Below are 15851 nucleotides of genomic sequence, written 5' to 3'. Positions count from 1 at the left end.
GGGGTGACGGATAGGACAGTAGAGGAGACACTGAGAGAACATTCATATTTCTTTTCCTTACTAATAGAAATTTGACTATTTTGAGGTTTCAATTTGCCCAGATCCTAAAAACAAACAAAAACCCCTAAACTGAATATCCCAGCATTCCTTACAATTTAGTAGGATCATGAGGTGCAAGCAGAACTTACTGGATGACATTCTGGAAAGACTCCTTAAACTTGACAATATGGTAAAGCTATTTTGCCTTCTATCCCTTCCTTTTTCCTGCTGTCTCTAATGCTAACACAACAGCTGGAGTCTGACAGCCATCTTGACTCATGAAGTGAAGATGAGGATGGAAACTATATGCTGAGGTCAGGAGAAAAGTAACAAGGAGCCCCTGATAACTTTGTGGGGCTTAACACTACATCACTTGCTTTCAAGAATTCTTTTACTTGCAACACAAGAATAACCTTGTGTTTAAAGGCCACTTTCACTTTTGTTTTTTGTTATATATGACGAACTTTATTCTAATTAACACATAAAGTAATAAACAGGCAATTTGGCCCATATATTTTATAGGCAAATTATATCCTATTTGAAAAATCACGAAAAACTCACACAGGCCAGGCATAGTGGCTCACGTCTATAATCCCAGCATTTGGGGGACCAAGGCAGGCAGATCACCAGTGGTCAGGAGTTGAAGACCAGCCTGGCCAACATGGTGGAACCCTGTCTCTACTAAAAATACAAAAATAAGCCCAGGTTGGTGGCGGGTGCCTGTAATCCCAGCTAGCTTGGACCCGGGAGGTTGAGGTGGTTGCAGTGAGCTGAGATCATGCCACTGCCCTCCAGCCTGGGCCACAGAGCAAGACTCCATCTCAGAAGAAAAAAACAAAAAAGCCTCATACATATTTACATATATAACTCTGAAGAAAACCAAAATCTTAATTTTAAAAATCTGGTGTCTTAATTCAAATTAATATTCTAATTAGTATCTAATTAAAGAATTTCAATTTTTGTTGAAAAATAAACATAAAATCAATAACATTTTAATCTTTATTTAAACAGGACCATAACGTTTAAAAACATGTATCTTTCTTATCTTTGATTTTTAAACAATACTCTGAATGGGAAAATGGAGCAAGAAACTACAATCAACAAAACCATCAATGCTGTATACTCAAGTCTCTACTTTTCCTTCTTATTAACTGATAGTATCAAGTTGGTTATTAAAAATCAAATTCCAATTCAGAATAAAGTATGTTTAAATCTCGGCATACAAATCAACTAATGGTGGTAGACAGTAAGTGCATATAAAGACTAAAATTTTATTATACTTTTCAAAAAAGATAATTACTTAAAAATCCTTGTCATTATGTATGCCAATTATTAAAACGCTATTAAAATTAAATATATGCTAAAATTTATATTAAATGTATTTAAGGTTTTCTCAGATAATAAACTCTGATGTACAACTATTCTGTGTTACCTATATTTTAATATTGCTAAAAGCTCTAATTCTTCTGATTGCTGATTTAGTAAGCACATGATATGTAATTTTTGAAAAGTATTACTGTGTCAGAGCTATGGAGGTATAACACAGTGAAATGGTTAAGAGCCTACATTTGGAACAGTTACCTAACCACTCTATGCCTCAGTTTCCTCATTTGTAAAATGGAGATAACAACAGTACCTACTACACTTTTATAAAGTTCTTAGAAGGATGAAAGGAACTGATTCATGTAAAGTGATTATAATGGTGCCTGCAATATGGTATAAAATATTAAATAAGGAAGTGGTGTAACTTTAAAATTGTTATCTTTTTACCTCTTTCTCTTTTTTCTTTTTGTCATCTTCTTTCTTTTTCTTACTTTCTGGCATGAGATCATCAAGCCAACTAAGTTCTCTCTTCGTGAAACACAGGTCCATGAGTTTGCGTATAAACACTAATGCAAGAACCTTTAAAAAGTGGGGAAGGAAATATTAAGTAACACATAATACAAACTATATCACTTAAAGAGGAAAAGCATATTTATTAAATCTTATTAAAAAATGCTTCATTTAGTTTAAAAATTATTCACACATCATTTTGTTTCAAAGGAATTGAGTCAATTATTTATCTTTTTTTACTTTCTGCTAAAAAAAAAAAAAAACTATAAAGAGAGGAAAAAAGGAAATGGCATTCTTAACCTTCTCCTGAATAAATCCCTTGCACTACACATAAAATTATGAAGCAGGTTAAACACTGAATATCAAAGCAAAAAAAATTAATTTTTAAGACATTATATATTATGTAAGTATATATAATTTTTAAAAATCTCTTGAGCAATGCATTAGAGTACCTATTCCCAACATTAGGTTTTAACTTTTCAATCATATGGGAGAAATGAACTACTTTAATTTGCTTTAACTGCTGCTGAAGATGAGCATGTTTTTGAATGCTGACTGGCCAATGAGATTTCCACTTCTGCACCTATTTCCTAAACTTTGACTGTTTTTTCTGTTAGTTTTTATGACTTTTGTTTATGAATTTATGGGTTCTGTGTAGTTTGAATAGAAATTTTTTATCTGCCTTATATGTTACACGTATTTTCTCCCAGTTCACAGTCTGATTTTACTGTTTTTTATACTTTTTGAACATGTAAGAAACATTTGATTATCATGTGGTCAAATACAGCATATCTTCCTTTTACACTTGGGTTTTCCTATCTTCTTTGAAAAGTTAGTCCTGATCAATGGATTATACAATACTCTTTTACATTTTCTACTACAATTTATTTTACCATTTAAATACTGAATTCAATTATGATTTCTGAACACGGTCTCAGATAAGGAGTACAACATTACTTAGCTTCTAGTATACATTTAAATCGTCCAATACTAAATTCTCCCATACAAAAGAAATACTACCTTTAATGAAATAACCTGCTTATGGTATTCAAGTGATAAAATTCCAATGTATTCAGATACATTTCTGAACCCATTTGTCTGTTTTTCTGATTTGTCTATTCATATGCCAATTCTGTATTATGGTGGCTACACTGACTTATCAGCAATTTTTAAATATTTGGTTATTAAAACAGTACAGTATCAGCACACAAACAGTGAAGTAGATGGCAAAGCAAAGCCTTCTATGCCAAATCCTAGCCAGGAATCCTTCTTAGTTATAATTATCATTATCTTGTTATTCTCCAGTAGTTATGTCTTTCTTTCTAATGAATATGTAATTTACATATAGAAAAATTGAAAAATAGCATGTGTACAGTTTGATACTTTTGACAAATGTATATACTACTCATATAATGCACACCCAGACAAGATAGAGAACGTTTCTACCATCCATGTTTTTGAGTTAGGCATTTATTTTTTATTTATCCAGTTCCAAATTATTTATCCAGTTCACAATGACACCACCCCCCACCCCAACACATACATTCAGATAAAACTCCAGTAGAATTTGTACTTGGCACTGTATTACATTCAAATGCGATTTTTCAGAAAACTGAAAGTTTTATAATATGAAATCTTTAACACAAAGAACACGGTATTTGTTCAGCTCTTATTTGTTGTCCCTTAATACTGTTACTGATTGAATTTTGTTCCTCATTAAAGACAGTTAAGTCTTAACCTCCAGTACCTCAGAATATGAACTTATTTGGAAATAAGCTGTTGAAGAACACCATGTGACAACAAAGGCTCCAACTTCAGTTACCCAGCTGCAAGCCAAAGGAATGCCAAAGACAGCCAGCAAACCTCCAGAAGAGAGGAAGAGACAAGACAGGATTCCCCTGGAGGCTTCAGAAAGAGCATGTCACTGCCCACCCCCACATACTGTCTCTGGTTTGTGGTACTTTGTTACAGCAGCCCTTGGAAGCTAACACAAATGCTATTACAAAGCCTTTTTCTTTAAAGGGGTCTTTCTTTTAAAATGTATTCGTAAGTATTTTATGGTTTTTGATCATTGAGAGAGACTGCCTACTAATTCATCAAGTTTTCCAACATCCAGGCACCCTAACACAATTCTTATTAATTCTATTAAGGACTCAGTCGTCTTTGTTTTTAACTAAAATCACTTGGGTTAACAGGTATACGATCACATTTTCAACAAATATGTTAATAATTTCTTTGAAGCCAAAGTATCATTGTCTATCTACTTAAGATATATTACTCTTAGAAATTCTGCTAAATTTGTTTACTTGCTAATATTTTAGTTTAAGGTTTCTGCATTTATATTAGTAAGAAGGCAGCATAGATCTTTCGTGCAACTTAATTAGCCTTGGGTATTAATAACTTGTTAGTGTTTTTTGAGAAAAATTGCATAGGTTTCCATCTTTTCCTTCGGTCTAGAATAATTCAAGAGGGTACTGTAATTATCTGTTCTTTAAAATTAAGCTTTTAACCAATCTGACCCTGATACTTTAAGGACAGGTCTTTAACCACTTTTCCAGTTTCCTCTACACAAATTTTATACTTCTAGTGTCAATTTTGGAAATTTAGATATAGTATGAAAATAATCCATTTGTTCCAGGTCAGAGGTCAGCAAACCATAGCACCTGAGTTAAATTTCATCCACCATCTATTTTTATATAGCCCATAACCTAAGAATGTTTTTTTTACAGATAAACATTTGGAATTAATTTGATGGTAGAGAACAATAACCATGAACCCCAATTAAGTAAAATAATGTCGAATAAAAAATAATTCCATTCTTCTAATAGTCCTATATTTTTTAAATTATTTTTAAAATTTCATCAGTAAGATTACATAAGTACCCACATAATACTCTCGTGACCTACAAAGCCTAAAATGTTTACTATCTGGCCCTTTACAGAAGAAAGTTTATTGACCTCTGCTCTAGATATTCAAATTTGTTCATATTCATGCAAGTGTTATTTTCATCAAGTCCCTTGAATCACCTCCATATCTCTGGTTATCTCTCTTTTCTTCTCTTTAATGTTATATATCCATTCTCTCATTCTCCTCTTTACATGGGCTTGGGAGTGGTTTATCCATTATTGATTTTTTTAAAAAAACAACTTAGTTGCATTGAAGTCTTCTTGAATAATAAAGGCAATGAAGTGCATACACCTTTCTCTCAGTGTAACGTTAGTTGTACTCAAAGTTTTAGACATTGTTATAATTTTCTCTCTTTTAATACCTCTAGATGATTTTTTAACTGTTTTCTATTCAGAAATTATTTAGAACAGTGTTTAATTTCCAAATATTTAAGATTATTTTAGTGGCTTTCCATTATTTATTTCTAATTTAACTGTTATTAGAAAATACTACTTGAGTAATTTTTATAGCTTTTTAAATTCTGTAAGGTTTTCTCTGTGGCCATGTACAAAACCAATTTTTACGTAGTATTTACAGAAGAATGTACATTCTCTATTTGTAAAACGCAATATTCTGTGATAATTTAATGAATTATATTGTCTTATTAAAGTCATCGGTAGCCTTCATTACTTTTTAACCTCCAGATCTGTCAATTTCTGAAAAAGATGTATCAAAATATTTTAATAATGAACCATGTTGTTTTGGTTCCTTTGCTTTTACATTTGAAAATGTATTTGTTCCACAAACGTCCTGAATTCTGAAGTTATTTAAAAACACAAAACCGAGTCCTACAGCCTAAGGACTAAAAAGCAAAACAAACAAAAATTTACAAAATAATAAAACTGAGGCTGGGAAACAACTGGTTTGTATATAGTAACAGCTAATTCACATTTTCAAACACCTAAGGTACTTAAAATGCATTATTCCTTTTCTCAAGGTCAATTATAAATATTAATAAAAAATTACTGTAAACATATTATTAATTAGTGACAAAATAAGTCTGAAGAAATCTTACCATCATGGGAAAAACCACTGCAGCAGCTGAAACTTTTATCACCCATAAAAGGACCAAACAAGTAAGCTGAATAACTGTGAAAATATGGACCTTCCAGAGCGGCACATAACGGAGGTATATCAAATCAGGCTGATGCTTAGCAGGCATTCCAAATAATTTTATACGGTCAAATAACTACATATAGAATAAAAAACAAACAAAGAAGTTTTCAATAAAATATTTCTGCTATTTAGAAGAAGAATCTATGCTCAACTTTAGGATTTTGTGTATTAAATTGTAACTTCCTTGACATTTTCTGATAGTACAGGAGAATGTTACAGCAAGGATGCTCTGGATCCAAAGGGGGGTGAGGGGGGTGGCAGGTGGGAACCAAGCAACCACTTGCACTGCCGTAATTAATTTAATCAGAAAACTCAAGCCAAAATGTTTAATTTAGAGGATTAAAATATCTAGATAAACTTATCTGCTATAATCGAATGCACAAGTCATTTATCTCTTTGAACTTGTTTTCTAATGTGCATTACAAAAGAATAGTCTGAGTGACTTCTAAGGTTCTTTCCAAATCTAACCAGAAAATAACTTGAGATAACAATTACAATTCTTCACTAATTGAAAATAAAACTGAGCAAATGCCTTCATCTTTTTGAGCTTTAATTTCCTCATTTACACACTGTGAATAAGATCAGCCCTAATCATCTCACAAAACTCTTAAAAATCAAGTGAGATAAGGAAATAATTTCTTGACCAGTGAAGAGTAGATGCTGGATGGTGCTGAAAAAATAAAGATGCTTTCCTGACACTAGCCTATGAATTGGAAACTTTAGACAACATCCTTTTTCATGAGAAAAGGTGGTCATGTAGTGCTAACTGTGCTTTATGATCTTTTTTTGTTTGTTTGTTTTTTTGAGACAGGGTCTCACTCTGTCACCCAGGCTGGAATGCAGTGGCATGACCACAGCTCACAGCAGCCTCAAACTCCTGGGCTCAAGCAATCCTTCTACCTCAGCCTCCTGAGTAGCCAGCACTACAAGTACACACCACCACAGCCAGCTAATTTTTAAAGGTTTTCTAGAGGCAGGATCTCACTGTGTTGTCCAGGCTGGTCTCAAACTCCTGGCCTCAGGTGATACTCCTGCCTCAGGCTTTCAGAGCGTTGGGATAACAGACGTGAGTCAGGATAGCCAGCATAAATGTTTTATACTAAAATTACATTAGTACAAATCTTAAGAAGTTTTATTAGGTTTTTTTCCCAGTAACTATTAAAACAAAACAAAATAATGAAATCACTGGTTTAGCTAATAATCTTCAATAAGTCCTTCTATTTCTGTTTCCTGATTTACATTAGGATTTCTTCCTTTCCTCTCTCCCAACTGGTTAGTATTTTGAGGATCACAAAATGATGTAAGTGCTAGGCTTCATAAGCTGTACTGTGTTACACAAATGGCGGGTCTTGCTATTTTTATAGGAAACTAATATCTACCTTTTTAAGTACCAAACCTTTTTTTCAATACAATCCTTTTGATCCTCCCTCTCACTATACTAGTCTTTATTGAGTTATAAGGCTTTTCATTGGCTTCAATTAAAAACAGGTAAGGACCATGTCAGCTCATGATCTCACTCTCTGGAGGAAAAAATGTGCAGTAAGCAAACAATCACTTGGCAAATGTCTGAAGTCATCAGTTAGAAAACTAACCTCCCCTCAAAATGCCAGAGTTGAGAATAAATCACTACCATCATTAAAACAATCTTTGCATACTTACAATTATCAAGTTTCTATAGAAAATCATTAAATACTTAAAACTTGCCTGGATTCCTTTTAATGAGGAAACTCCCATATAAAGGAAAACACCATACAGAACAGGCATCGGAATAAACTGTAAATAAAATGACCACAATTAGAACTCATGAGTAGTAAGTAAACAAAAACATAATCAGTGAGTAATTATAGGGCTAGAATTAAAAGATCTTTCAATCATGAGGATTAGACCAACCTAACATTTCCACACATAAGAAAATTGCTAATATACAATAACCTGCTTGAAAAATGACTCATCTTCTACATGTTGCTTCCTAAAAAGGGAGTATGTTCACTTAAGATCGGGGTACTGCAGTCAGACTTAGTTTTAAGTCAAACTTAACTTTCTGTACCTCAGTTTCTATATCAGATTGCTGTGAGGATTCAATGACTTCAAATACATAAAACACTCAGAAAAGCACCTGACACATATTAAGCACACAAAAAGTGACAACCATTATCATTGCTATCACTACCTGCTGCAATGAATACTAAGCAGTAGCCTTTACTGAATATAGTAAGTAAAATCCATCTCCAAAATAAAATCCTTACTACTTTGGCAGTTATGACAATCCCAAACTGTCTACACAGTTCACACCTATTCATCCTGCTAGAAAGTCTGGCTATTAACAGAGCCCATCCATTTACTCGAAAACCACAAAAAGCACTCTGACCTAAGGGAGAAGTGTACTATAAGGAAAACCAAATTAAAAAATCACAGACGAAAACCACATCTACTACATCTCTTCTAAACAACCTAGCGTGTCTTTCTAAGGACACTGGAAAAAAAGAAAACAATTTATGAAGCAGACATATTTTTAAAAATCTAAGTAATGCCTGTAATCTCAGCATTTTGGGAGGCTGAGGCAGGCAGATCACTTGCGGCCATAAGTTTGAGACCAAACTAACATGGTGAAACCACCATCTCTACCAAAAACACAAAAATTAGCTGGGCATGGTGGCACGTGCCTGTAGTCCCAGCTACTCAGGAGGCTGAGGCCAAGAATCATTTGAACCCAGGAGGCAGAGGTTGCAGTGAGCCAAGATCATGCCACTGCACTCCAGCCTGGGTGATGGAGTGAGACTCTGACTCAAAAGAAAAAAGAAAAAAAAAATGCTAGGAAAAAGAAAAAAGAATGGGAAAAGCTCGTGAAAATTAATTCTATAAATATCAAAATAACAAAAATTTTGTAGTAATAATTTTCATAAGACTGAAGACCAATATAATGATATGAAAAAGGAGGAAATTTTCTTTAATAGCAAGGGGGAGGAGGGATAAGAATATTAGAACAAATCCAAAAGGTCTGAGATGTTTAGCTGGAGTTGAAGAAATCTGTAACAGAGACAATAGACGAAAAGGGAAGTAAACAGGGGAAGAAAATTCTCACAGCAGAAGGCACAAGTTTCTTGAGGAAACTAACAGAGACTAAGCAGGGTAAATGAAAAGCCCCTAACTGCCTCCGTAAGTATCTGAGATTTCACAAAAACAGAAGTTAAAAAAATTTTTTTGGTTTATCTTAAAGAGGAAAAAGGTCTCCATCAAAGTACAAAAACCAAACAGATCTCAGATTTCTCATCAGAAAATTGGTCTCTAGAAAACAATGACTTTAAGATCCAAAACAAAACTATTTTGAACATCTAACTATGGATCAAATGTTGAGGTAAATAGAGACATTTTGAAATACACAAGAACTCTCAGTAAGTTCACCACTAACGGTACCATATGCAAAAAGAATTTATCAATACAAAAAGTGAATACAAGAAAAAAGGAACCTGCATATACAACTTTTTACAGTAAGGGAAGGTAACAGATATTAGAAAGACTTATTTGGTCTTGAGGCTTGGGCTGGAGTAAAATAGGGTATATTTCTGCCTCCCTGCAGGCAACTCACACTGCTTAGTCCTCACAATCACACTGCTTAGTCCTCAGCAAATACCATCGTAATACCATTTATGTGTTCCCAGAGGGTTTAAATTTCTATAATCTAACTTAGAGGAGATGCAAGGAAGGCTTAATTATCATCATAGCACAAAATGTAAATGTTAATAACAACTTTTACAATAATAATAAAATTAAAAATAAAAGCCAACAAGAGGGATGTGATGGAAGACACAATGAGGATGGAGTCATAGGTGAAAGACACAACTTTAGGTCAGCAGCTCTCAAACTCTGTGGTCTCAAGACTCCTTTACACTCTTAAAAATTACTGAGGTCATTTCCCCTCCCCCATAAATACTTTTATTTTGAGTGTTTTATACATATATTTGCCATATTATAATTTTTTTGTTTTTTGAGACAGGATCTCACTTTGTCACCCAGGTTGGAGTGCAGTGGCCCAATCATGGCTCACTGCAGCCTTGACCTCCCAGGTTCAAGCGATCCTCCCACCTCAGCCTCCTGAGTAGCTGGCACCACGGGAGCACGCCACCATACCTGGCTAATTATTTTTATTTTTATAGAGACAGGGTCTCATTATGTTGCCCAGGCTGGTCTTGAACACCTGGCCTCAAGCAATCCTCCTGCCTTGGCCTCCCAAAGTGCTGGGATTACAGGCGTAAGCCACTACACCTGGCATATATTATTTTAAAAATATATACAGCTTACCACTGAAATGCTTGCTATACTAAAAACCTAATGAAATTATTTCCCAAGTAAACTGTGGAAAACAAACCTAATTTTAGGTATTTTAAGCATATTTTAAAGTTTCATGTTCACATAACTAAGTATAAATGTTATAATAAGATTGTAAAACACTGCAATAAAGAAATTTTACCTTTAGGACTGAAGTCATGAACACAGAGAGGCCCATTAGAATAAAAATCATTAGCCCTGTAACCCGCTGTTCACGAATTCCCAAAAACTTGGGTTGTTCCCCTGGAGCAGAACATTCAGATTCAACTTTTAAGCTGTTGACGTGACTTATTGACAACACTGTTGCAGCCACAAACCATGGAAGTCCCATGACAGAGCAAACTCCCAACATAACGCCAACCATGAGCAAATCAAGGTGATAGCCAGCTCCTTTCTGAAAAGTGAAATGAACATAAATATCTGTAAGTCTAAATTGTTCCCTCAATTTAAAATTCTACACTAATCATAAAGAGGGAAGAAGCTAATTTTCATCTTACATCTTTTAATGTTCTAATCATTACGAAAACAGCTCAAACCCTTGAAGAATCACAATGCTTAAGGCAAAATTCTAAAATTACCTTCAATTTGTGTTCCTTTCTGTTTATAATTACAGCTGTGATTTGTTGATCCATAAAGATGAGAATGGTACAAAGCAAAGCAGGAATAGCAGCTATTAATAAGGTCCACCAAGGATTATCTCCCAGTGGGCTTATGATCCACCCTCTCTCTGGATGAGTAGGCTGTTAAAAAAATTAAAAATAATTTTCAAAAAGTCTCCCTGCTGTATTGCACTAAATTTCCATAACATAGACTTGATCTGTTCCAAGAAATACCAAGGAATGGGAAATAACTTAAATCTTGAACTATATGGTGAATTATTTTCAAAGATGGCCACAGTAATTCTTCTTATCCCTACAAGCATACCTCCTGCCATGTGACTCAGTCAATCTTTCCACCTAGAGGTGGAGTCTGCTTCCTTCCCCCCTGAAACCAGGATGACCCTGTGACTTTAACCCACAGAATAAGGCCAAAGTGACACTATGTGATTTCTAAGTCTTAACCTTAACGAACCTTGCAGCTTCTTCTCTAACCTGCTTTGAACCCTAAGATTATTACGCTGTCGAGTAAGCCTAGATAAGCTTTCTTGAGGATAAGACTATCCTCAATATAGTCTATATGGTAGTGGGTGTCGGGGGTGGTTCCCCAGGCAACTATTCCAGCTGTTTCATCCATCTGATCTGAGGCCTCAGACATATGAATGAAGGCATATTACCCCCATTGATGACTGCACCCCATAGAGCAGGCCACAAACCAGCTAAGCCTAGTCTCAAGTGCCACAGAATTATAAGCAAATAAAGGGCTGTTATTCAAAAGTTTGTTATGTAGAAATTGATAAGCAAACTGGAATGTATTTCCACATGTTCCTGCATAATTCATATAAGGTGAAATCAATCTACCTACTAAACTCCTAAACTAAACTGCTTTATAGGTCCTGCAGACTTAGTGATTTTGACAGGGTCAGTACTAAATCAGAACTGGTCCTCAATACATGATACTTCCAAAGGAACTACTAACAAAAATCTGGCACTTTATGAGGTACTAATACATTTTGATGGTACAATGTAAGATTTATTTTATAGCAATTTTTTTTTTTAAAGATCAAGAGAGTTTAGCATGTTTGGGAGAACACTGCATATATTGAAACCTAAACATATGTTTTTATTACCTCAACTTGGTATTAAGCTTGCTTCTTCTTCATGAAAACATTTGTCAATATAAAAGGGAAATTCAATACTTTCAAAGTTCAGGTAATTCAATCTTTCCACACTAATATATATTAAACTACCTCACACTCAATGTTGTGTATGAATAAAAATATTTTATTCTACTTATACAATGCCATTTACTCTTAAGAGTTCCTTGATTTGTTTCCCCAAGTATATTTTAGGCCCCTTGAAATCAGCCTATTACCTGAAAGCCATATCAGTAAATTAATAACAAGGACATATTTAAGAACCAGAATAAGGAACTTAGGCCAGGATTACAGGAAATTACATCACGTTTTTAACCAATATTAATTCACAGTTTCATTTATTTATATATTCTCATAAAATAAACTTAAAGTTTAATATTTTCATATTTTTATGTTAAAAACATAGACTTTCTAAAAATTGTTGGCAGATCATTTTCCACCTGTGTACCCTACTTTAAAGACCACTGGTTTTAAAAATAACATTTTTTGGTCTCAGTGCAATATTATAAAATTAGATTTTATAATATAAAATAAAATGATCTTCATTATATTCTTTATTTCGGATCCCTTTTAAACCAGCTGCTTCTGAAAGATGTCACATAACTTGTTAAATGAAATATAACCAGTGACACTATTCACAATGTCTTTCCTCTTAGCATAAGCAAAGGAGGATGGAAGAAAACAAAAACACAGCAGAAGGAAAATGAATATATTCAAATTTGCTAATGAAAGCAGAAAATTCAAATGGATGCTCAGATCAAATAGCATTTTTCTTATAGAACACATTTCGTTTTCTCCTTATGCTACTGGAAATTGTTACATGGAACTTTCCAACTACTGTCAGATATATTACCCTTCTAGAAATTTAACTAGACCCTCTGTGCCACTCCTAGAAAATTCAATTTTAGGTTACTTTTTTTTTTGAGATGGAGTTCCTCTCTTATTGCCCAGTCTGGAGTGCAATGGCATGGTCTCAGCTCACTGCAACCTCCGCCTCCCGGGTTCAAGCGATTCTCCTGCCTCAGCCTCCCAAGTAGCGGGATTACAGGCGCCCGCCACCACGCCTGGCTAATTTTTGTATTTTTAGTAGAGACGGGGTTTCACCGTGTTGGCCAGGCTGGTCTTGAACTCCTGACCTCAAGTGATCCACCCGGCTTGGCCTCCCAAAGTGCTGGGATTACAGGCACAAGCCACTGCACCTGGCCTGGGTTACTTCTTTATAAAAGAATAAAGGGTGTTTCCTTCTCCCTGGAAGGTACAACAAGAACTCCAGGTAGGAGAGCAAAGACTTTTTTTTTTAAATGGCTCCCTGCATCTTACCACAAATATTTTCATTCACTCTCTCTAATGAACCAGCACTGACACTTTATTTTTATTTTTATTTATTTATTTATTTTTTTGAGACCGAGTCTCGCTCTGTCGCCCAGGCTGGAGTGCAGTGGCGCAATCTCGGCTCACTGCAAGCTCCGCCTCCCGGGTTCACGCCATTCTCCTGCCTCAGCCTCTCCGAGTAGCTGGGACTACAGGCGCCCGCCACCACGCCCGGCTAATTTTTTGTATTTTTTAGTAGAGACAGGGTTTCACCGTGGTCTCGATCTCCTGACCTCGTGATCCGCCCGCCTCGGCCTCCCAAAGTGCTGGGATTACAAGCGTGAGCCACTGCGCCCAGCCCAGCACTGATACTTTTAAGGTCACATGTCTCTTTTCTGTCCATATTGTCATTGTTTATATATACATGAAAAACACATATAAATTATTTCCTTTCAAAGCATCAGCCCTTCAAAGAGACTGCATACTTTTAAAACAATAACTACTGAGAAAATAGTATCTTGCTTTAAAGTAGTATGGTATTCCCAAGTAACAAATAGCCACTTGTTTTAATCCTTACCTCAAATTTTTCAGGAACATGAAGTTTAGGAGATGGGACTCCTACAAGGTAGTCAATTGTAACCATTATTACTATTGTGAGAAATACGGCAAAATCACTGATTGTCGATCGCACCTATGTTAAAGGGATTATGTTAATATAAACACAGAAATACTATGTGTTCTTTCTAAATCACATCTTTTATTGACAAAATTGTCACTACAACGTATAAATGGAGCTTTTAACTAGCGACAATGTTAACAGAGAAACACATTTATATTTAATTCTTTCCAAAAATATAAGAAATACATTTCACAACTAACCTAACAACTCTTATGGTACCATCATCTTCCTACTGTGAGCTCAGGCATGCAATATACATTTTTCACTATGAATAATTTCTTTATTAACCAGTTGGCATGGAGTATTAACCTCAAAAAATATATCACCATTTTGAAATAAACCAAGGAAATAAAAAACAAAAATATGAATATTACCAGAATTCCAAAATTATATCACAGTTACCTTGGTAGGAAAGTAACGCTTGGTCTTAAATTGCTTGAGGAATGAAGACAGAAAAAATGTTGTGAAAAACAAGATGACACACCAAAAGAGCACATCTGGAATATAAGGTCCATGATGACCACAAGCTGACCCTAAGAATACACCATGAAGTTTTTTACATTCCTGGAAAAAAGGAGAAAGAAAAAAGAGAATGGGGGATTCTTAAGTATTCAATAAATTATTATGAGCTTCACTGACTCGTAAGATGCAACTGATTGTAAGAGGCACCATTACTTTGTATTCCTTATAAAGAAAAAACATTGTCCAGTCAACTATAACACACTAATTGTAATATATATCCTGAGTTCAATACTATAATTTGAAAAATACGTGCATCTCAAATCACTAAAATACAGTATTTTGCCAAGTCACTTCATATACTCCTTTCTTTCAGTTCCATATTCCCTATAGTGAAAGCCTCGTAGTGAATATTATTTGTGAAATGTTTCTTCTGCATTCTTGCTTGCCCGCAATTTTACCGCTTTTGTTTCTGAACAAGTGGTTTAAAACAAAAGCAGCAGATAGAAAATTAATACTACGCTCTTTTACGATGCTGGATAAGAGATGGCTACAGTACCTAAATTAAAATCAGTAATAAAAATTGTGTTTAGCTTTTCTGACTTGATTCAGTACCTTCAGACTAAAAACACAGGGACCATAAGCAGTAAAATGACCGTTAAAATATTTCCATTAATAAAATCAGTAACATAATAATATAGCATAATAAAATGCAATTATAGAAACTACTGACTTCATTTTCCTTTAGGGAAAAAAAATAACTGAAAGGCAACCAGAGTTTAACAGAAGCACATGCCACTAAAGTTCTCTTTTTTGTTACTTATAATCTAATGAAGCTCATTTTAACAAAACAAGTCAGTTGTACCCAAAGAAAAATAGTTAAATGTTCCATTATTTTCACATGCCATGTGCTGAGATTAGTAAACCTAATCCATTCCATGGATCGTGAAAATAAAAGCTATACCATTACCAGAAAAACAAAAATACCCACCCTGCATGGCCCTTTGGGATAACATGAAAACACTTATATCTATATATCAAGACATCTGACCCATCATGAAATGAATTCTTTGTAACAAATCACTTTCATTTGAACACCTCTATTAACTATACCTCTTCCTTAACAAAAATGACTTTTTAAATATAAAGTAGTTAAGCATTAATCTACGTTTTTTCTTTTATTTGTTTTTAGAGACAGGGTCTCATTCTGTCGCCCAGGCTGGTGAGCAGTGATGCTATCACAGCTCACTGTAATCTCCAACTCCTGGGCTCAAGTGATTCTCCCTCCTTAGCCTCCCAATAAGTTAGCTACAAGTGCGAGTCACCATACCAGGTAATTTTTTAATTTTTGTAGAGATGGTGCCTTGCTATGTTGCCCAGGCTGGTCTC

General features: G+C 34.6%; 1 protein-coding gene across 9 annotated transcripts in view; it reads right to left on the bottom strand.

The window, feature by feature from the left end:
- Positions 1–15851, bottom strand: part of SLC4A7 (solute carrier family 4 member 7) — a 105532-nt gene that overhangs the window by 11397 nt on the left and 78284 nt on the right. For all 9 annotated transcript variants that reach the window (XM_032162263.2, XM_032162262.2, XM_032162258.2 and 6 more), the window contains 7 exons: positions 14406–14567; positions 13902–14015; positions 10839–11000; positions 10403–10654; positions 7639–7707; positions 5834–6007; positions 1810–1941 (listed from right to left, as the gene is read on the bottom strand). In XM_032162263.2, coding sequence (XP_032018154.1) covers positions 1810–1941; positions 5834–6007; positions 7639–7707; positions 10403–10654; positions 10839–11000; positions 13902–14015; positions 14406–14567 — 1065 coding nt within the window. The remainder of the gene's footprint in view (positions 1–1809; positions 1942–5833; positions 6008–7638; positions 7708–10402; positions 10655–10838; positions 11001–13901; positions 14016–14405; positions 14568–15851) is intronic.

Source organism: Hylobates moloch, unplaced genomic scaffold, assembly GCF_009828535.3.
Source record: "Hylobates moloch isolate HMO894 unplaced genomic scaffold, HMol_V3 SCAFFOLD_8, whole genome shotgun sequence".
NCBI lineage: Eukaryota > Metazoa > Chordata > Mammalia > Primates > Hylobatidae > Hylobates > Hylobates moloch.
This window is presented reverse-complemented; position numbering and strand designations above follow the sequence as displayed.